We start from the raw sequence: 21,440 nt of genomic DNA on the forward strand, positions 1-21,440 counted from the left end.
TGTCTTTCCGTGCCCGGATCCGCAGAGAAGTTTCTAGGATAAGCTTAATTTATAAATCGATGTGTGGGACCCACGGTGAAGTCTTAGTGAAATCCATCCGTCCATCATGTGCTCTCCCTAATGTTCTCGTTGTTAAACAAAAATCCGACTGATTGAAATCTCAGGTGGGCCACATTACAGAGAACAGTTACAATGGAGACACTTATTATTAAAAACGTTTCGTATTGTATGTGGGGCCCGGAGCGTTTTTTATATTCCATCTAATCCATTCGTAAATGCATCGAGCCAGGATTAAATGACCCCCGGAATATCTTTTCGATTCGAATACTCAGGTGGGCTGTAAGACGTGATTTTAGAGGTTTCATGAATGATTTTACATGGTGCGGTCCACCTGAGTTTTGGATCAACCTGAGTTTCTGTGATCTAAGGAGAATAAGAGGGGGCTTATGCTGGACGGATTGGATCTCATTAAAACGAAACGGTGGACCCCACACTTCCACTTTTTCCTTTAACTTATCCTGCATATGTTTGTATTGGATCCGGCCTCTTTTTCCGAATAAATATACACTCACCTCACTTCACTCTCACCCATTTCACCTCTCTCTCTCTCTCTCTCTCTCTCTCTCTCTCTAACACACACACAACTTCACTTTCACCCCATTTCAAATTCCTCTCTCTCAAACACACACACACGCACCCAACTTCACATTCACTCCATTTCAGATTCCTCTCTCTCTCTCTCTCTCTCTCTCTCTCTCTCTCTCTCTCGACCCGATACATTTCCCAAACATGTCCCGGAAAACAAGCAAACGAGTCAGCTTCAGCCCCGATATCACCGAAAAGCCGAAACTCTCGCTCAAACCCGACACCGGTACGAGAGCTGCCGGAAACCGGAAAAGGGTCGCTGCGAAATTCAGTTTCCGGCTGCCCAGGAGCACAGGATCCTCGCCTGCGAAGTTTCTCCGGCGACTCGGCACGAGTGTTGTAAGAACCGTTCGTTTCTTCTCGGTGCGGAGGGTGTCGCCCAAGGCTTGCCCCAGCTCGAGATCTCGGCCGTCCGTTTCTCCGCATGATTCGCATCGGTCGGAGGACATTGAAGACTGCATCGAGTTCATTAACTCCTCGTGTTCGCTAGAGCGGTCGAATTCAGTTTCGGCGAGTTCATGGTAGGTAGTGCTTTGCCTCTGTCGCCACCCACCCGGGCCCACATGCTAAGATTCTCTGATGATTTGGACCGTCCATATTCTCTACGCTACCATATATATGCTATTAATCCATGACCACACTTCATTGATAATACTCACCTTTGATTTCTGAAGTTGAATGGGATCCATTGAAATTTTTTATTTTCATGGTTATAAATTCATCTGCAGATAGTAACGATCGAAATCATCCAATCAGTGTAAATTTCTTATAGTAGCCCTTCTGGCATAGATAACACAAAATGGACGGTTCTGATGATATTTTTAGTCAGCATGGGGGCACCACTGTTCATTGATATACGCTGGACCCTAGGTCGCGACGGAGGCGAAACGAACACTTCATGGTATTAGATTCGATGGAAAAGCATAAAACAGAAACATACTGCAGGAATCCGGTCCGCCGCGGTGGACATAGATTATGTCCGCGAATGTTTGCGCTTTCCACGTGGTGTAGGCGTACGATGATCTTGTCCGTTCAATTGTCACAAGGATCCATGATGGACCATAGAGAAAAAATACAGTGGTCAGGTCACGTGAAAAATGTCGTACAAAATAGCAAACTGGATTCCAATGAAATTTTATCCACCATATGATCTATTGGTGGTTGTCTCGATAAATGAACTGTTCAAATCGTCAGGAAGATATGCCACGCGTACGGTGTAAAGAGCAGGAGAAAGAAATATGGTCTACTCCAAAAAGATGTATTTAGTGGTGTAGCTTTTATTTATTTATTTAATTTAGTGATGTACGTTATGTGAATGATCATTCTATTTTTATTTTAATTGAGAGTAAGTTGGAGTGTTACAACAAAATGCACACACAGAAATCAAGCGTATCACACGTGCCAATTTATCACATGTGAAGCATCCTTGCCATCAGGTTTGCATGTGCTGAGTGTAGCCTGGCCCAACATTTGGGTCGGACCACTCATCAGGTGGGTCACACTGAAAATGGATAACCAATGATCCACATTCAACATGCATGTGAAGCTCTTAGGAAGAGTGGGATGGCCTATCTTTTAAGCAAGGATGCATTCACCTAGGCTCCATTCATAAGAGGCGCTTAGCTACCGACGTGCGAACGTGGTGCACACGTGCAAGGTTCAAGCCATTCAAGAGGGTCACCGCACATGAAGAGTTGGGATGGGGACACACCACTAAAAATCTTCCAGATTATGTATGAGCCAGAGAGTTTTTCTTATGTCGTCCAATCTACTCAGATGTAACCCACCGGGATTAATGGAGACCCCAAAAATAAAAAACTGAGGTGGGTTTCACATGGTGTGGCCCACCTTTGTTTTGGATGGGCCTGATTTTTGGAATATGAGGAGAACATGACGGGGTACACACGATGAACGGATTGGATGTCATGCACACATCACAGTGGACCCCCATAACACGTTACAGGTTAAGCTTAACCTACAAAGCTATATAGCCTGGAATAGCATTCCTACACGCATGAATAAAATGCAAGTGCTATGATCGTCACTGCCAGATCTTCCTAGCTTGTTACGTGCAAATTTGTATGTTGGGACCCACATGTGGGGCTGCTTATGATCATGGCAAACCATTGCATAGGAGGGGGTTCAACTGCACCTTGAATGGACAATCACTTCCATTAACTGGGATCATTTTTTACTCTTGTACTGTCCATTTGCAATGTCCTTAGTCATCTAGCTGTGATTATCTAATCAAACTAATGTTGGGTCCTGTGAAATCTCTGTGATTACACTTATCCAATAACATGTATTGATTAGAGATGGGTCAACTTGAGCCCATAGAAGAAATCTCACTATATTTATGGCTGCCAACAACACGTGCCTGGGGTCAGCTTCAGTCTAGATTTCGAATTATTCAGGCAGGGCCCACTAGAGAAGATCTGCCCTTGCCCGTCGAGTCGGGTCTAAAAGTTCGCTCTGATTAGTAAGTAGAAATTGAAGGATTCACGTTCGAGCATTGCATTACCGGTTGGGGCTTGGGCTTGGTTCAGGTCTGACACATTTGTTAACATTCCTAAGGGCCCGTTTGCACGCAGCCTCCAAAAGGGCGTTCGAGGTGTAAACCCCCTTTTAAACCAAACCACCGTTTTTGTGGTGTATTTAGATGCACTTTGCAAACCCCTTTTCTCCATCCCCATCGACAAAAGTAGCTGCAAAAATGCTGACTCGATGGAAAAAAGGAAACAAAAAAAAAAAAAGCAGGCTTGAAAATCCCTTCTCTGGAAACTCTCTTTTGTGCAAGTGCATCCAAACAGGCTACAAACATAGTTAAAATTGGGTATTTATTTCTTCACTTCAGGATTTGGGGCACACCGTGGATAGACCACGGACTATCCACTTTTTATTCTAAATATAACCCAAACTATTGTGATGAAATGGATTGGACTGTAAATCGTAAGGCATTCTATAGTTTTTAACTGTCCATAAATCAGATGGATAGGATCAGTAACACAAAAGACAATCCCCAAATTTCATTTGGGGCCAGCAAATTGAGATGCTGGTGCAAATATAGCAAATGTTCCACATTCGGCTGAGAAAACATACTTGTAGATGGAGGTAAATATGGGAAATGGAATTAGAGGTAAATGAATAGGTAGTGAATGGTTTACCAATTGTGTTCCAAATTGGAATACATTGGAATTTTTCAATACATTCACAAGAACGTATATGATATCCTCAATCAGCATTAACATATCAAATCAATGTACATATGTAATATGCAATAGAATGATTATAATAAGCCCATTGAAATATATACTTTAGCCAAAACAGAATAAAATTTGAGCATTGGGTGGGCCACAACTTTAGGGATTACAAACAAGCAACTTGCCAACATTTTTTAACCATCTATTAAATGGTCAACTTTTGAATGGTTTGGATAATTTTGTTGGTGTGATTTTAGTGATGTAGCCAATAATTAAATTGTTTTGGAGTATCATTAGCATGCCACATTTATGGTGGGCATGCACTTAGTGGCACTTTTGTTTCCTTGTGCAACTCTTAAGGAGCCCAAAAAATGCATTCCCCACATTTACTTCCAAATCCTTTAGGGATGAATTCATTTGCAAGCCCATTTACTCCGATTTCATTTCATTTCCATGCATTTACTCCCATCCAAACATACTTCAAATGTCATTTACCTCCATTTACTTCCAATTCCTCCCATCCAATGGTTAGGTTAATGGCCAGGATCATCCGCTCCTTGGGGTTTGTGGATTTATAAACCGAAAAACCTGAGGCATATCCTAAGACGAGGAAAGGATGTCTGGCTTTGGTTGGACAGTTCACAGCTTACTTTTCTCCCCTTAGATGAGTCCCTAAGTCCCAACAACTCCTAATGTCTGGCTCTGGTTGGACAGTTCACAGCTTACTTTTCTCCCCTTAGATGAGTCCCTAAGTCCCAACAACTCGTAATGGATAGAGAGGCTAGAATGAGAATGGGGTGAGTCAATTCCAAGTTAATGCAAACTGGATGCAACTGCACCCAGTCACCCCACCCAGTACTGAATCAACATGCGGGCTTGGTGAACCATGGTTCATATACTGCACCCTTTCGTGGATGGATGCATTCCACATCATACAATCAGATGATCCCAACCATCTGATTCATGGGAATCCCGAGTGTTTCAGAATGGGATTTTCAAAATTCAATTTTGGAATAAGTTGTAAATTCAACGGTGGGAGATATGCATGCATTGACTCTACATGCAAACATCATTCGAGTTTAAAATTTAGGTATGACTAAACCCACCCAAACCCATTTGCAGCTTCCAGTGAGGGTCTGGGTTTGTGAAAAGAAAATCAAGTACCTTTGGTGTGCTGTCCCACAGAAGGTGTGTAGGACAATCTTAACCTTTCGACATGTGACGTACAGATAGACAGTGAAGAAACACAACAGCGCTCAATATTTAATTAGAGAAGGTCCTAATGACGGTAGGCTTGAGGGGAATTCTCAATCCATGGTAGGACTCAAACAGACCAATGGTCTGGATCACGGGAACCGTGGCCCCCAGTTATGATGACTGAAAAAGCGTATGCATCGTTCAAACATGAGGGTCATGTATAATTTAATTCCTCCCTGGAAATAGCATGTGTTTCCATCAACTGCGCTACCCACCTATACTCTTATTAATGAAAATGAGACGGAACCAACACGAATAAAAATTACAACAAGAAACATATGCTAACTTTAGGCTTTGGTAATCCGATGGAGGTGATTTTGCCAAACTGCCACCTGTGATGGGTCCCATTAGATGAATTGTTTATATTTTATATACATTTTATTGAGGTTATGCTATGTGGACCAGGCTTAAATACTGAAATGGCTGGGTAAAAACGGTGGATAGGAACTATATACCTCACAGAATCTTCCCAGATAGTCACAGAGTTCAAAAAAAAAAAAACACTCAAAACTGAATCCTACCAAGCTGACTCGACACAACCTGATCACACCAAGAAAAACTCGAGCTGTTATAACATGGGTCAAATAAAAAACCTTGATTCGACTTGAGAAAACCGAGCAGAACCCAGCTCAACTCAACTCAGCTGGGCACTGCTTGAGTTCCGAGTCTAGTTGAGCTTGTGTTTTTAAACCGTGGATGACCCATTATCTGAAAATCATAAAAAAGATGTTCCTACTAAGATTTGTGGCCATGAAATGGATGAAAATGATTAAGAAACTAATTAAAAAAGGAGTTGGTGGTTGCAATTCAGGGAGGTAAGGGATGGCCAACATTTTCATGGGCCATCCAAGGAGAGCTCATAGTTAGGTGGTCCTGATCCATGGAAACTTAAGAGTTCCTCCAATCAGTGGTCAGGATCATTCAAATGGTGAAAGTTTTGAAGTATACTTGAGTCCATCATAGGGCCCAAAAGATAAAGGTCCTGAAGTTGTACATGTAATGTGTCTACAGATGTTGGATGCTTCATGCACTTACCTTAGATAACAAGGTTGCACCAGACCCTCTCAGATACTTTTTAATTTTAATTATATATATATATATATATATATAAAACACGCCTGTACACACCCACACACTCACGCCATAGTGGGATTTCCCACCTGTGGATGCTCGAACCCTTGACCGGGTGTTGAAACTCCTAAGAGTCTACCACCAAAGCAAGAGTAAGGATCCACCGCACCCACACACTCACATTATAGTGGGATTTCACCACCTATGGATGCTCGAACCCTTGACCGGGTGTTGAAACTCCTAAGAGTCTACCACCGAAGCAATAGTAAGGATCCACCCTCTCAGATACTTATCTTGCCAAGAGGAACAAGGTAGTACCTTAGTCGATTTAAATTCCGGAACATGGTAGTCCATCCAGTGCCTCTTACCTCCATGTCATTGCTGCACATGTGGCATACATGGATGAAATCTAATCACCCATTCGGGGCCAAGCCAACAAATGATTTGAAGTTCATGTTTCTTCGGTTTCTTCATTCTCACATACTCTTACATAACTTTCGGTAATGGTACTTTGTAGTAATGCAAGTTAGCCGATGAAACTAGTGACTGTTACAACATTTTAGGGTTTCATGTCAACACAACTTGCGTGTAGTTGTGTTGTATCTCTTATCAAGCAATTCCTCCCCTCTACTCTCTCCCTAGTCCCTGCAATGATTTTCAGCTAAATATTAACTACAAACTGAATGAATAGTGCATTTGGATGCAAAGCTGAATTGAATTGTAAACATTCAGTTCACTAAAGGGAAATGACCAAATTATAAGGGAATTTCCTATTACTTGGTGTGGAACTGGCCTTCAAATGGCAGTTCTGTTCCTTCTGAGCCTGACTTGTAACATGAATGAAAACTGACTGCCAATTGGAACATGATCCTCAATATCAAACAGAGGGAGGTAACTACTATTTAGTCATTTCAACTTTATCAAACTAATAAAATCTCAATTCAATTCAATTAATTAGTGTATCCAAACCTAGTCTAGATGTCTCAATTAGCATGGGAGAATATCTTGCAAAACAAGATGAAAAACAACAATTATAAATATCAAAAGAAAATACTTTAGAAAAGCACAGGGGTTTCTCATGTCAAACCCTGCAAACTCTAATCAACACCATGAGAATTCTCAGATGGGAGCCCATGGAACACTAGCTAGGTCAGTGCCTCGAGCTCTTACCCCTTACGGCTGAAATGCTGACACGGTGGGTGAAGGCATCCTCCTAACTTCCAGCTGCAGATGGAATAGTCGTCGGCTTTGCATCTTCAGCCTTCTCATGTTCTTTGTTCAGCATCTGAAGTCAAAATTACACAATTCAAACTTGGATATTCTTATTGCATAAATAAGCTCCAAAGTTCACTACATGTCCAATGATATACCATTTAAAGGACGATATTTTGAGCTATACGTGTCCTTAAACAAGGCAACAATTCTAGAGAAAATACACCTTACCTTGTTGTTTATAAGGTTGTGTAGTGCAATTACACTCCGAATAAGGGAAGAAAGGTAGATGACCAGCATCATATCGTTTGTTTTCACTGCAAAGGGGTAGAAGGTTAGTTCTAACAATTAAAAGCATGCCAGCTAAAATAAGTCGTGTGACATTAATAGTGTTACCAGCAAAAGCCTTGATAAGTTCAGCCACATTGAGATTCGGAAGTAGATTGAATACATCCTGCAGGGAATGGTTTTGTAAGGATCCAATGATAGTGACACTAGAAATTTGAAATGGAGAAAATACGGAAGTGACTGAGAAGCATTTGTGGGTGCATCTATTTCAAAGGAGATGCCCTGCATAATCACATATACTGGCTCAGATCGCATATGCCATGCAGGAAGTATGCCATGGTTATGGGATAGCATAATCGCATAATCATGACATACTCTAGCATGCCATGGCATAATGGCCAACGATCAGTTTCTTGTAGATTGTAATAAGTTGTAACTTGTATTGTATGCATCAACTCATCAAGATTCAAGTTATGAATACAATTTTCATGTTTGTAGTTTTCAATAATTAATTCTTTCTTAGTGTAACCTGTTAATTATTTAAATTTGTATTGTTATATATAATGTAATATAATATAACTCAACATATAGATGGCCTAATAGTCAAACTACAATGAAATAGGTAAATAAACCCAATCTAATGACCTGTTGTAATTAGACATAGCTTCTATTAATATTTTAGAATTTTTTACGATTTTTTTTCTATTTTTAACGATTTTTTCTTTTAACTTGTAAATAAATAAATAAAGCCATCAGCTTGAGTGATTGCTTATGCAATTATGTGGTGGCATAAGCAATCAGCCTAGGCTGATGGCTTATGCAATTTTATGCGATTTGACAACATTGATGTCCTGCCATAAAAGCAAGTGATTGTCTTGAGGAACAACATTCAAAAACTTGAATAATGCCACTTGGATTGATCGAGACACGGACCATTAAAGGTGTCAGTCCAAAAAAGGTTTTATAAGATTTTCAAAACCAAGAAAGGGGTTAAAAAAGCAATCTGGCACCCCAAATCTGAATCGATTAAACGAGGAACTCAATAGGCTTTTTCGTCTGTTTTCCCCCCTTTTCTTTAGCAAGTTTGGTTCTCCATTAAAAAACAGAAAAAGATATTATATTTTGGGGGCTACAAAAAGTATCTCATAATGTCCTTTACTTTTAGATAAAAAGTGATTTTATTTATTATTATTATTTTTATGTAGCATCAGGTAGCCTCAGAATAAGGACCTCGTTAAATGTCCTAGATAAAGTTGTTTTAGTTGTAAGACCTTGTTAAAGAAAAGAGACTTTTTGAGAAGGTGACCATATGGTAACTCCACAAGGACCCAACCACGAACCAACAGCAAAGAAAGAAAAACTGAAACAAGCCTACACACCGACAACCAAAAAACAGTGCCTTGGCCACTACTACAAATAAGAGGGGTGAAAGTGGATCCCCTTTAGTCCTCTTGAATCCCAAAAATAACCATTAGGCGACCCATTTGCTCAAACCCATGACTTCAGTGTCGAAACGCACTTTGTCTGCCACTGAGCCACAGGATGGATCCCAAACACACCTAGAATGTTGATGACAAATATCCATAGGAGTTTTGCCTTCTTTGGGCTTTTAATAATATTCTTATCTTGCAAAAAAAATAAAATCCTCTTAAGATTGTTGGCTGTGAGAATTAATTTGGTGTGGCACAAACTTAGCACAGAAACGTCGACTTGCTGTCCACTTCCAAAAATGTCTTCAACCAAGGTATCAATGTTAATCTCATGGAGTTTGTCCATCAACAAAGCAAATGCCTTCATTTCTTCATTATTTATATTCCGTTGAAGAACCATGTTCCACACAATGGAGCTCTAATGATCTCCTAACACTCTTCTACCGTAGAATCTTGTCTAATCGCTAAGGAGAATAGAGGGGAAAGAGCTAGCAAAAGGAATCCTGACTAGCTGCACATCCTTCCAAAACTGGACCACGTTTCCACTGACCAACAACAAACTGGGTACTGTCAAAAAAGAGGCTGCTCACTTAACTTGGGATTGTCCAACCATCACAGAGGGATTTTCAACAAATGAGACTAATTGCTTTTCATGCATTTGAGCCAACTTTACAGAAGGAACTCCGGGAAAGCATCCTCCTTCCCCCAAATCACAGGAAAAGTGAGTTGATTAATAATTCAATATAACACCCATAGCAGCAAAATTCGGTTGAAAAAATACAGAAGGCTTGATGAATAACAAGGGGCTCTTCTTTTACTGAACATAACACAAGTGACTTAACACAAGTATAATGTAGAGTTATAAACTTGTTGATTGTAATAAACCTATGTAATAGATTATTAGATACCGCTCAATTGTAATTAACCTATGTAACAGTCTACTAAATTACGCCAGTGGGAGTTTTATGCTCTCATTTCTGGTCCCCAGCCTGGAAAAAGGAGGCGGGTTGCGTTAGGTTGGCAGCTGGCATCAAACTCATCCCATAACATCCAACATCAATCCAAACAACATGACATTCCAGATAGAGTAGAATGGCAGAAATTGATTCATGTAGGCTGTAGTTGACCCCAATTAGTTGGGATAAGGCTTAGATGATGATGATAATGAAGAATGATTTAAAGTTGGCTTAGAAAATGATGATAATGAAGAATGATTTAAAGTTGTATTCTACATCATATGTTACCTGCAAATGGTAAAGAATCTCATGATTTAATGGGAGCTTCCCATCAACTACAAGATCTAGATAACCACGTATCTCTCTTAGACGTGCATCAAGCCCCTTCAAGGCTGCCAACTTCCCAGTGACCTGTACAAAATGCCAATTTAACTATATGTTAGTTTTCTTTTTTCCCAAAAGGTCAAGTTAATTATATGCTTTACTTCCTTGGAAACGAAATGGAATCAAAAGATCAAATAGACTGCAATTTGATGACCGGATCTGTGGATAAACAACCTCTGTGGCGAGTGTGCTAATTGTTGTGTCCTTCACATCTCTCAGCAAGTGTTCCACTCCTACGGGAAAACAAAGCAATACGTGCCAATATGTCATTCATATACTGGGTTGCATAACTGTGCATCTATACAGATTGGGAATGGAGGGTTCATAACAAAATCAAATGAATCATACATGCCAAATCAGATTTTTGTTCAGAACCTAGACTCAATGAAAATTGCAAAGCAGGCCTGTCCAGAAATTCCAGTTTCCATGCAAAGAACAGGCATACCAATTTCCTCGACTTCATGAGCAGCGATTTCTGAAGGTACATGCACGAACACCTTCTGGCTTTTCTGAGTAGCATTCTGCCACAATAAGCCAATGTTAGCTAAAGTAGGTCTAGTATACATATGACCTAAACAAAGAAGAACATAGATATAGTTCAAATGAGGAGAATATTTCCACTTTTAGACTAGGATTGGACTAGGTAACATGCTTTAGGGCCAGAGTCTATGGACATATCGTTAAATGCCTAAGAAAGAAAAGATCACCATATTGAATCAACTAGATCAAGGTGCAAGCTGATTTAATGGAGCAACCTCGGCATTTATTTAATACTAATAATAGTAAAAACTCAACCCAGTACAGGGACTTGGTTATGTAATCAAAAGGCAAAAAGGACCATTGGGTGTTGGAAATTCAAAAAATAAAAAAATAAATATCTTATTGCAAAAGCATTATGAAATTCAAAACATGCCAAGCCTTCAACCAAGCTTCAAGTCGACTCTGATTTGGGCCCTCATCCAGACCAGGTTGAGTATCGACTTTACAAACTTTTTCTTTTCCTCACATTACTAGTAAGTATTGTAGACATTACAGCATCATGACACGTTATTCAAGTCTCCATGTAACACATATTCCTTAGAAAAGCTAAGTATATTGGGCATCACATCAATCTACAGAAAGAACTTGGCAGAGTAATCAAAAGACTCAAAAAGCTCATTGGGTGTCAGAAAATAAATAAATAAATAAATCAGAATATTACAAAAGCTCTCGGAATTTGAAAACATGACCAATTATTCAACCAAGCTTCAAGTTGACTGAGATTGGGGTCCTTGCCGGCTTGCCCAGTCCAAGGTGAGTATACAGTTAACCAATTACAATTTTTTTTTTCTTGACATTACTAGAACTATAGGAGACATGACATCGTGATATTTATATTCAAGTCTCCATGTAACATATTTTCCTTGGAAAAGCTACGTACACTGCGCAACACAGCAATGGAGATGACAAGATTTTCGTACCTCTTTGACCTCCTCAACAGCATAGTAGGCTTTGGTAGGTATTCCCAGCTCTTTAGGTTGGACATCAATAATGACAAGGACAGGATTAGGAACATAACTGCAATCCCCACATTTAAGTCAAATTACTATTGAAAGTTAAGTCCATAGTTTTTTTGGTGAATAAAGTAAAGACAATAATTGCCAATTAAAAACAGAAGCCCTCAACATGGGGGCATCAAAACCAAATACCAGAGTAGGTTTGTTTCATTTATTAATACATGGTAATAATACAATAAAGCACTCATTCACAGAATAACAGTAAGCACTAATGCAAAAAATCACTTAGAAAATAGGCAGGAAACTTGAAATCAGACATGCATCGGGTTTGTAGAATGATATGTGATTTGAAGAAATTGAAGAAGTTAATTTTATTTATTTTTCGTAAAGACAAGAAAATGGTTGTTAGTAGAAGCACAATAAAAGACAGGATCCAGTGAAGAAAACAACTGAAGACCAGCACCAACAATGGCACCGGCTATAAGATGCCAACCTCCCTTAACACAAAATTAAAGAGTATGCAGGCCTCAAACAGAAGAATAGTCATTAAATCCCATTTTCTGCAGACTCCAATGTGATCAAACATAGCCAACGAATCAGCTGCACAGCCTGCACTTTAGAATGTGTGCAGTTGTACCATGCAAACAAGTTTCACATTTATGTTCAACAGATGCAGACCACCAAGAAGGATGCACAAAGCAGATGTAAATGGAGACGACTAGTATAAATGGACTAAGAATGTGAGAAAGCTGCACAAAACAGTAAAAGGCATGAGGCAACGCATGATGAAGGTTTTTAACAGTGCCCTGGTTTTCTTTTTGTAAAGTAACATTAAGTTGCAATCTTACTCATGAAATAACCCATGAACATCTAGGTCATTCTCCCGCAGCTTTGGGCCTGTGCTGTACCAACCCACGACATGTTCCTTGGCTGAAACACAAATATCAAATGTCATGGAAAAAAGGAGAGATGGCAGATGTCAACGCTGGAGGTATCGAGAGCAATAGAAAACATAGAACAAAACAAATAATACCATTTATTCTCTTGAACATGGCAAACATTGATTCATGGTAGTTGTGGTCAAGAAACCAGATACTAGGATCTTTGTCATCTTCTTCAAAAGGAACTGTAAATTTTGACATTCAGAAATATATCAGCAATGCTGATTGATTGACCTCATCTTGTACATTAGCTACTTCCAGGACCCAGATCATGGTTTAGTAAAGAGAATACGCCAGTAAGTAAACACAAATCAGATGGCAATACTCAACAACACAAGCAGATCAGCAATTAATAGGTGAAAATATTAAATAACGTACTATTATTCTCTTCTTCAAACAAGCTACCATAGTTTAGTTTTATTTATTTTTTGAGAACAAGCTACCATAGTTGGCCAAAAAAAAAAAACATAAAAACAAAAAAACAAATAGAACTGCTCTGTAACTGAATATATTTCATTATTTACACTCTTGGAGTTTCATGTTTCCAGCTCTTTTTAAGTACACACACCTAATCCTCATATGAGAATGTACGTTACATCATATGTCACAAATGCACTCTAACTTAAACAAAGGCATTATGCAATTGCAGGGACAAGGCAGAGAAATAACTTAGGGAAGCACAAGACAAGGTAACTTAGCATGCAGCACATTGACAAACCTTAATGATGAATTCACATCAACTGCTTAATGATCTAAAGTTTAAGATAGACTACAAATGGAAAAAGAAGAAGAAGAAGAAGAAGAAGATAGCTCACAAATGAAATTGGAAAGAAGAAAATGCAATTTATAACTTGAACTCAATATGCAATACTGCCAGCATGGAGGAATATGCATGAATAATCTGCAACGCTAGAAATGCAACCAGAAAAAAAAAAAAAAAAAAAAAAAACTGCAATTCTAATCTTCGAATTACAATTTCAGCAGGAATTCTGTCAAGTTGAGGGCGTGTTTGGGCAGTGGGATTAGAAGGGATTAGGTGGGATGGGATTCATCTGGTCCTGTGCCAATTCCACTCCATGTTTGGGAAGAATGGAAAAGCTTGAAATTAGATAAGATGGAATTGCATTGGGTCCTGTGTCAATTTCACTCAATGTTAGCGAGTTGTGTAGGCCCCACCATGATGTGCGGGCTATATCCACACCGTCCACCCATTTTTTGAGATTATTTTAGAGCATGGGCCAAAAAATCAGGTAAATCTAAAGCTCAAGTGGATCCCACCATAGAAAGCAACGGGGATTGAATACTTACCGTTGAAAACTTCTTTGGGGCCACATAAGTTTTGGATCTACCTCATTTTTAGGCCCATGCCATAAAATGAGGTTACAAAACAAATGAATGGTTTAGATATAACACGTGTGTTATTCTCAGTAATTTCAAATGATGGTGGGTATATCCATTCAATGTACCACCGTATTATCAACAAAGCATGGCATTAATCTTATCCCATGGCAACAGGGGACAATCCCTGCCATGGGTAATAATTATGTTTTTTGAATCCCATTCCACCTAATCCCTTCTAATCCCACCGCCCAAACACGCCCTGACAGAACTAAGAAGATTCATCAAGACTTCTTATAGAACAGGATTGAAGAGAAGAATAGGGTTCATTGGCAGAATGTAGGAACACAGGCACAAGGGAAAACTTGCTAGAAGATAGGTCTGGACTTCATTTGGTCCTTATTGGAATGTTTTTGTAGACAATGTGAATTAGAAAGGAGTATTGGGGGGTGAATTTTTTTATCGATAAAAAGAGTTTACTATGAAACAAGCTCAACAAAAGTGATACTTCACACATTGGAGATAATATATATATATATCCCTGGCTGAGGAATCCACCTCAGGGTGTGAGGAACAGACTGAACCCAACAGAGCTCCCTGATTTCCTCCATCCAATTTTCCACCTGCCAATGATACGGTTCCATAGGCCTAGCATAATGAATTATATTAATGGATTCTCCTTCAATCTCCACCAAGGTATTTAGAAATGGTTATGCAACGGTAACAGTAGGAACCGTTACGCGTTATGAGCAATCGGTGTTGTCATAAAAAAATGGACCATAACAGGGCTGATGCATTTTTTTAATTGGCCGTAACAATCGTAATGGTAATTACAGTGGCTGTTACGGCCATCATTGTTGGGACTGATACGTGTTATGGGGTCAGAACAGCCACTGAAAAAAAGGGCCTGTACAGGGATTCATTTTTTACTTTCTTTTGCTTTCTTTTTTAATTGGCTGTAAAGGCCGTTACGGTCCATATTGTAATGTTAATTACGGCCACAGTAACCATTATTAAATACCTTGATCTCCATGACCTGCTTGTCAACTCTTAGAATCTCTCTGGCCCCCATCCAAAGGACCTAATCTCTACTCCGGAAGAATCACACTAGCCCTCGCCTGCCCTCTCTTGGCGTCTTGAAACAACCTCCTTACTTGCCAAATAGTTATGGTTCTCACCATTTTTTTTCCTAATAAAGGATGGATAGGGCTTCTTTTAGTGACTTGGCAAGTAACTGGCTGATTTACTTGGAGACAAATACATGAAAAGGAGTTGTTAGAGAGAGCACTTTTGGCCTTGCTTTGCGAGTGTTGGGTTGACATGGTCATGCATATTTGTCCTTGTCTTTTGGAATGTTTTCCAAAATGGCAAAATCTAATCATTTGATCTTTTTTTGTTTTTTTTTTGAAAGATAGGCAGCACAAAAACTATACAAAGGAAAGGAAAAAACAAACATCACAAAATTTACAGCAGAAAATTACAATCTACATCCCCCCAAGCTTGATAGCCATTCGCTAACAAGACCCACAACTGTGAACACAACCTAGCTCAGATTGCGGCTCCAATTTTGAAAGCATCTTCCATTTCTATGTTCCCATGATGCCCATACACCAGCCAGCAAGCAGAGACACCAAGTACCGAGAAGTTCTTTCAAACCACCACACCATGCCACCTCATAAGGAACTGCCCAACAGAGTTCGATGAAACCCAAGAGATACAGAACTTGGAGAATATACCGTTCCAAACAGAAGAAGCAAACGAGCAATAGATGAACAAGTGGTTGATTGATTCTGAGCTAGCCATGCAAACTAGATAGACATTTGGCAATATCATACCTTGTTTCTAGAGATTGTCCAGAGTCAACACCCTTCCTCTACCAACAAGCCAGGCAAAGGCAACTACCTTAAGAGGAACACCATAGTGCCAAACATGCTCGGTATATATAGATTCCCCTCTTAGACTTTGTTGATGCATCATCTTATAATAAGAACGCACCAAGAAACAACCAGATTTATCCGTACGCCAAACAATCTTGTCCTTCTCTCCGATAACCAAGCAGCATACATGGATGAGATTAAGGAGAGATGCCAATTCTAGCACCTCATCATCCAAAAGGAATAGATGACATGATGTTTTTTTTGGGGGGGGGAGGACCACCATAGAATCACCATTGAGAGAAGCATTGAGCCAATCGAACATTTTCAGCCATAGATACACGAGCAATTCTAGGACATAAAATATGCAAGCTCTTCACCAATCCACACATCTTTCCAAAACCTTATCTTCTCCCCATCCCCTAGTGCAAATCCAACCCCTTTACTAAAAGCATGATTTCATAGAAGCAACCCCTTTCCAAAATATTGAAGCAATCCCTTTGCTTTTAAATAAAAAAAATAAATAAAAATTAATGTTTTTTTTAAAAAAAAAATCAATAAGGAAAATCTAATATTTTATTTGAAGTAAAGTTTGATGAAAGCAACAGAAGGATTTAAGGGGAGTGGACTATGGTAAGTGTTCTGAACAGCTGTGCAAATTCTTGAATGCATAATTAGGCCTATGGATCACACTTGAATGGGTTAATTGCTTTTCTCGAGCTCATTGTTACTCCATTTGGACTGACAAATGAGGATGAGTCCTTAATAATAATTCATTGCATGAAGAGAGAGCTCTCATCACTTGAATGCCAAGAAATTTCACACATGTATGTGCATGCGTGAGTACACACACACACAAGAAGCAAATCATGTTACAAACGAGTAGCATGGTAGGGGTTAAAGCTTAAAAACTGTTAAATCAGTCTGTGTGGGTTTCAATCTTGTATGTATGTATGTTTGGACTTTGGTTAGCTTATGAATGAAATCCCAATGGAATAATCTTTCGAAAAACAAAAAACAAAAATACCAAATGACAGAAAGCAACATATGTTAAAATTCCTTAAGAATCTGTTATTAAATTCTAAGATACTCCTAAAACAGTTCAACATGACATTGTAGCCAATACAGTGGAAGAAAGTGAAGTTATTGCATGCTAGTAATGTCAAAAACACCATCCACACCAATAACTTCCATGCTTTGTTGTATGTGAAACAACTCTACCAATGGGTGTTTTGTGTTCTTATTGCTGGTCCCAAACTTGTACAAGGGAGGGTTGCATTAGATTGGCAACTAGTGTCAGATTTTGGCCACAGCTTTTCTCCTGACTAGCTAACCCCAATTAGTTGGGATACGGAATAGATGTTAATGGCGGTGTATATAAAGTGAGAAGAGGATCAAATGGGGCCTGTGGTATCTACATCAAGGTTTTTCCCCCTTGAAGATGAATTGTCTCCAACTTTTACTATGGCAATAATGGGGTGCAAATCACATACAAATTATCAAGTGGTGTTCCTAATATCGCAATATTTTTGGTATCACAAAGCCAGAGATACATGCAAAGGGTAAAACAAAATTTGCAAGATATCTTTGATAATGTCGATAACATCATTGGTATTATCACATGTGCCAAAGAGAGATATCGGCAACATCCCCTTGAAAAAATATACCGTATCATTGATATCATGGAGATCATTGATATTATCAACAATACTGGCATTAAAACCTGCAAAATTCTAGATAATAAAAAATACAAAAAATAAGAAACACTCAATTTTATTTTTAAAAGTTCTTTTACGGATCTTTCCCATGGGTTTTAAATTAGTGCATTATATGTGCTGAATAATCGCATTTTTTTTTTAAAGTAGTTCATTAACATATAAGTTGGGACCTTATACAGTGGAAACCTATTATGTATAATTGTTTTTTTTTTTTTGGTAATATTTAAGTTCCAAGTATGTAATCATGCCTTTTAGCATCTTCTAAAGATTCAATGAAAAATTTCAGCATTTTCCTAGTGTTCCCTCAAACAATGATATTTTATCCCAGGTCATACATGTAAAGATATTGATACTCTAAACACTGCAAGTAAGGAGTCATCTGGATGCCTGTAAGTTTTATTAGTTGTAAAGGGTTTGCATGTAACTCACTTACAGGTGGAAATTTCACCTGTAAGTGAGTTACAAGCTGTAAGTCACTTGCTTGTAACTCACTTACAATTCTCAAAAGCATTTGAAATCCTGAGAAAGAGAAGTGACTTCACTTACCTGTAAACAACTTACACCTGAAACTCACTTTCAGGTGTAACTTGTTTACAAATTACAACTTAAAATGTTATTAGGCATCCAGACAATCCCTAAGTGTTTTGTTGGAGAGGAGGCTTCAAAAGGTGATGGCATTAGTATAGAAATTTCAGCTCAAGAAGCAGTCCATTGCATGACTGGCAAACAAGTTAGCATATCTGTGATTTAGAATAGACGAAGCTTGATACCAAACACCTCTCTGCAAACCAAAATACAAGCATTGCATGGGCAACAGATACAAGAGCAGTTTATCAGGTGTGCCCCCACAGCAGATTAGCACCAGCCCAAAATTCAAGAGTACCACACACGAAAGAAGCGATTGGGCAGTCAAATATGCAGAACTGATCACATTCCACCATGTGGCGCACCTAGAGAGTGGACCGTCCTATTTTTGGGCTAGGGAAAATTTACAAAAACTGAGTACCAGATTAATGGTCCGGATCTTTCACATGTGTGCCATGCCCATGTTTGGCACTTGCAGACGCGTTTCTGTAAGCAGCATTCATCCAACTATCACTACTTAACCAGCAATATAAGCCCCAAACCATAATGTAAAAACCCTAGCCCTAATTGACATACATATGTTTCGAAACACGGCAATCATTCGGAACAATCCCAATTATATAAAAATACAAGAAAATTCAAGATTCAAAACCCTAATCGGTGATGCTGCAGCGAAGAATTCAGATCTAATGGTCGGGATTAAAACTGAATAGGAAGAGAGAGAAATTGAAAGAAGCAGCTCGAAATCTTCTGTGAGCTGTTTTGAAGAGAGTTTTAGAAGGTTCTAACCGGCGTAGCTGTTGGTGACGTCGACGGTCCCTTTGAAGGAGCTGCCGAGGAGGACGCCGATGACTCGCTTCCGAGTATCCCTCGCAACTCGGTTGTAGTTGTCGACGATGCTAAGCAGCACCAGGGGGTGCACGATAACCTTCTCGATGGGCCTCGATGAGATCTGCTGCGTCTTGATGACGTCCATTCCGAGGTGAGATCAACGGCTCTCTCTCTCTCTCTCTCTCTCTCTCTCTCTCGATGAGGGGTTTTGGAGAGGCCAAAAGAAAAACGCCTCGACACGAAACCAGGCGGGACGTGGATTTCCTGCGAAAGCCTTTGGCAGGAAGTTCCTGCGCAGAGATGCTGGGTGGGGCCCAAAAACATGTTTGTGAAAAATCTACTCTGTTAATCCGTTTTTCGAGATCATTTTAGGACAAGAGAAAAGAACTGTAGTGGATCCAAAGCTCAAGTAGGCCACACGAGAGGAAACAGTGGGAAAAGAAATAACTACCGTTGAAACCTTCCTGGGCTCCACCTTGATGTTTATATGCCATCCAAACAGTTTATAAGGTCACTAGCACTGGGATGAAGTGAAAATATAAAAAATTTAGCCTGAAACAAAGCTTTTATGGCCATAAGAATGTTTCAACGGTTCTCACTGAATCCCCACTGTTTCCTCTTGTGTGGCCCACTTGAGTTTTGGATCCATCTAATTTTGTCCATTTCCATAAAATAAGCTCTACAAACGGATTAACGGAGTAGATTTCTCACAAACATGTTGTTGGGCCCCACCCAGCATCCTTGCGCATCCGCGTCCGCATTTTGGGAACGGATTAGCTACCCCCCCTGACACCAGCCCCGTGGCTGATGGTCGGTGCTCTGTGGGCCCCACCATGATGTAAGTATTTCATCCATTCCGTTCATCCATTTTTACAGATCATTTTAGTGCTTGATACAAAACATTATAGGGATATAAATTTAGTTGGGCCACACCACATAATAAAAATAATGAATGGATATTCACAATTAAAATCCTCCTAATGCCTACTGTTTATTTGACATCCAATCTGTTGATTTGGGCATAAAGACGAAGGGAAAAAAATAAATATTAGCTTGATCCAAAACTTTTATGGCCCCCAGAACGTTTTTAATGGTCAAAATTCATTCAACATTGTTTCCTGTAATGTAGTCCACTTGAGATTTAGATATATTTTATTTTTTTTAACATATCATAAAATGATATATAGAAATAGATGGACGGCATGGATGACATACATACATCATGGTGGGCCCCACAGAGCACCGACCACCAGCCAATGGCTGGTGTCATGGGGAGTAGCCAATCCGTTCCCATTTTATAGAGGCAAGGTACGATCCACGGACCCACCGAGGTGGGTGGATCGCTGACTGCGGGGCCCACCTTAATGTATTTTTCTTTCATCCACGCCGTCTATCTGTTTTGAAAACTCATTTTAGTGCGCTATCCCAAAAATTAAGTGATAAAAAATATCAGGTGGACCACACCGCAGGAAAAAAGTGACGATTGAATACCCACTATTAAAAGCTTCTTGGGGCCCATGAATGTCTATTTGTCATCCAGCATGCAACATGTTGACCTGACGTATGACCACATGAATATAAGCTTGATCCAAAACTTTTCTTAGATCCAAGACCGCACCCCTCTAACGTGTGTAAGAGACTTCATATACGTGAAATCCATTCCGTCCATCAAGCAAATCACAATTTATATGGTCTTTATTCCAAAAATCAGGATGATTCAACACTAAAGTGGGCCACACCATAAAATTAAACCTATAAAATCACATCATATCGCCTGCTGAGTTTTGGTATACTGTGATTTTGTTTTTGGGTAATTCTTTTATGCTGCTGGACGAATGGATTGGATGGCGTACAAACGGGCCAGTTCAGAACCAATGGTGGTAGTCTCATCTCAACGCTTTCCTGTGTTATGGCCCACCTGAGTTTGGGATCACAAGGATTTTTATATGACATGGTGAACATGAGTCAGCGTATCCAATGGACGGGACGGATCTTACGGAAGTTCCATTCAGGTGGGTCTGTTAACAAAAGTAACCTATCGCGAGGGATCCTAGCGATTTACTTCACTGGAGAGTTTTTTCATACTCGGGCACATTATGAAGGTTGATACGCATGAACTAATAAATGGTATACCTGGCGTATTTTAACTAAAATTAAACCGACCAATTTGCAAAACTCACTGTGGATAAGTCACGTTCCCAAAATCAGATTGTT

At 39.5% G+C, this 21,440-nt stretch overlaps 2 protein-coding genes across 2 annotated transcripts; one reads left to right on the forward strand and one right to left on the reverse strand.

The window, feature by feature from the left end:
* Nucleotides 1-602: 602 nt before the first annotated feature.
* On the forward strand, nt 603-1,983 carry LOC131244391 (josephin-like protein). Its single transcript, XM_058244004.1, has one exon. The coding sequence runs from the start codon at nt 790-792 to the stop codon at nt 1,168-1,170; it is 381 nt and encodes a 126-aa protein (XP_058099987.1). The 5' UTR covers nt 603-789; the 3' UTR covers nt 1,171-1,983.
* Nucleotides 1,984-7,143: 5,160 nt separating this feature from the next.
* Nucleotides 7,144-19,472, reverse strand: LOC131242655 (26S proteasome non-ATPase regulatory subunit 7 homolog A). The gene is made up of 10 exons (XM_058241431.1): nt 19,185-19,472; nt 12,973-13,065; nt 12,788-12,869; nt 11,904-12,000; nt 10,889-10,964; nt 10,618-10,676; nt 10,348-10,470; nt 7,782-7,839; nt 7,617-7,702; nt 7,144-7,458 (listed from the first exon to the last, which is right to left on the reverse strand). Exons 1-10 carry the CDS (start codon nt 19,369-19,371, stop codon nt 7,387-7,389), a joined length of 933 nt encoding a protein of 310 aa, XP_058097414.1. The 5' UTR covers nt 19,372-19,472; the 3' UTR covers nt 7,144-7,386.
* Between the last annotated feature and the right edge of the window lie 1,968 nt (nt 19,473-21,440).

This window comes from Magnolia sinica, chromosome 4, assembly GCF_029962835.1.
Source record: "Magnolia sinica isolate HGM2019 chromosome 4, MsV1, whole genome shotgun sequence".
Lineage (NCBI taxonomy): Eukaryota > Viridiplantae > Streptophyta > Magnoliopsida > Magnoliales > Magnoliaceae > Magnolia > Magnolia sinica.

Excerpts from the sequence above, each read along its gene's own strand:
- LOC131244391 (XM_058244004.1), top strand. The coding sequence starts at position 790 with ATGTCCCGGAAAACAAGCAAACGAGTCAGCTTCAGCCCCGATATCACC.
- LOC131242655 (XM_058241431.1), bottom strand. The coding sequence starts at position 19,371 with ATGGACGTCATCAAGACGCAGCAGATCTCATCGAGGCCCATCGAGAAG. Across the intron at positions 13,066-19,184 it reads CGTCACCAACAGCTACGCCG|TTCCTTTTGAAGAAGATGAC; the intron begins GTTAGAACCTTC and ends CAAAATTTACAG. Across the intron at positions 10,471-10,617 it reads TTAGCACACTCGCCACAGAG|GTCACTGGGAAGTTGGCAGC; the intron begins GTTGTTTATCCA and ends CATTTTGTACAG.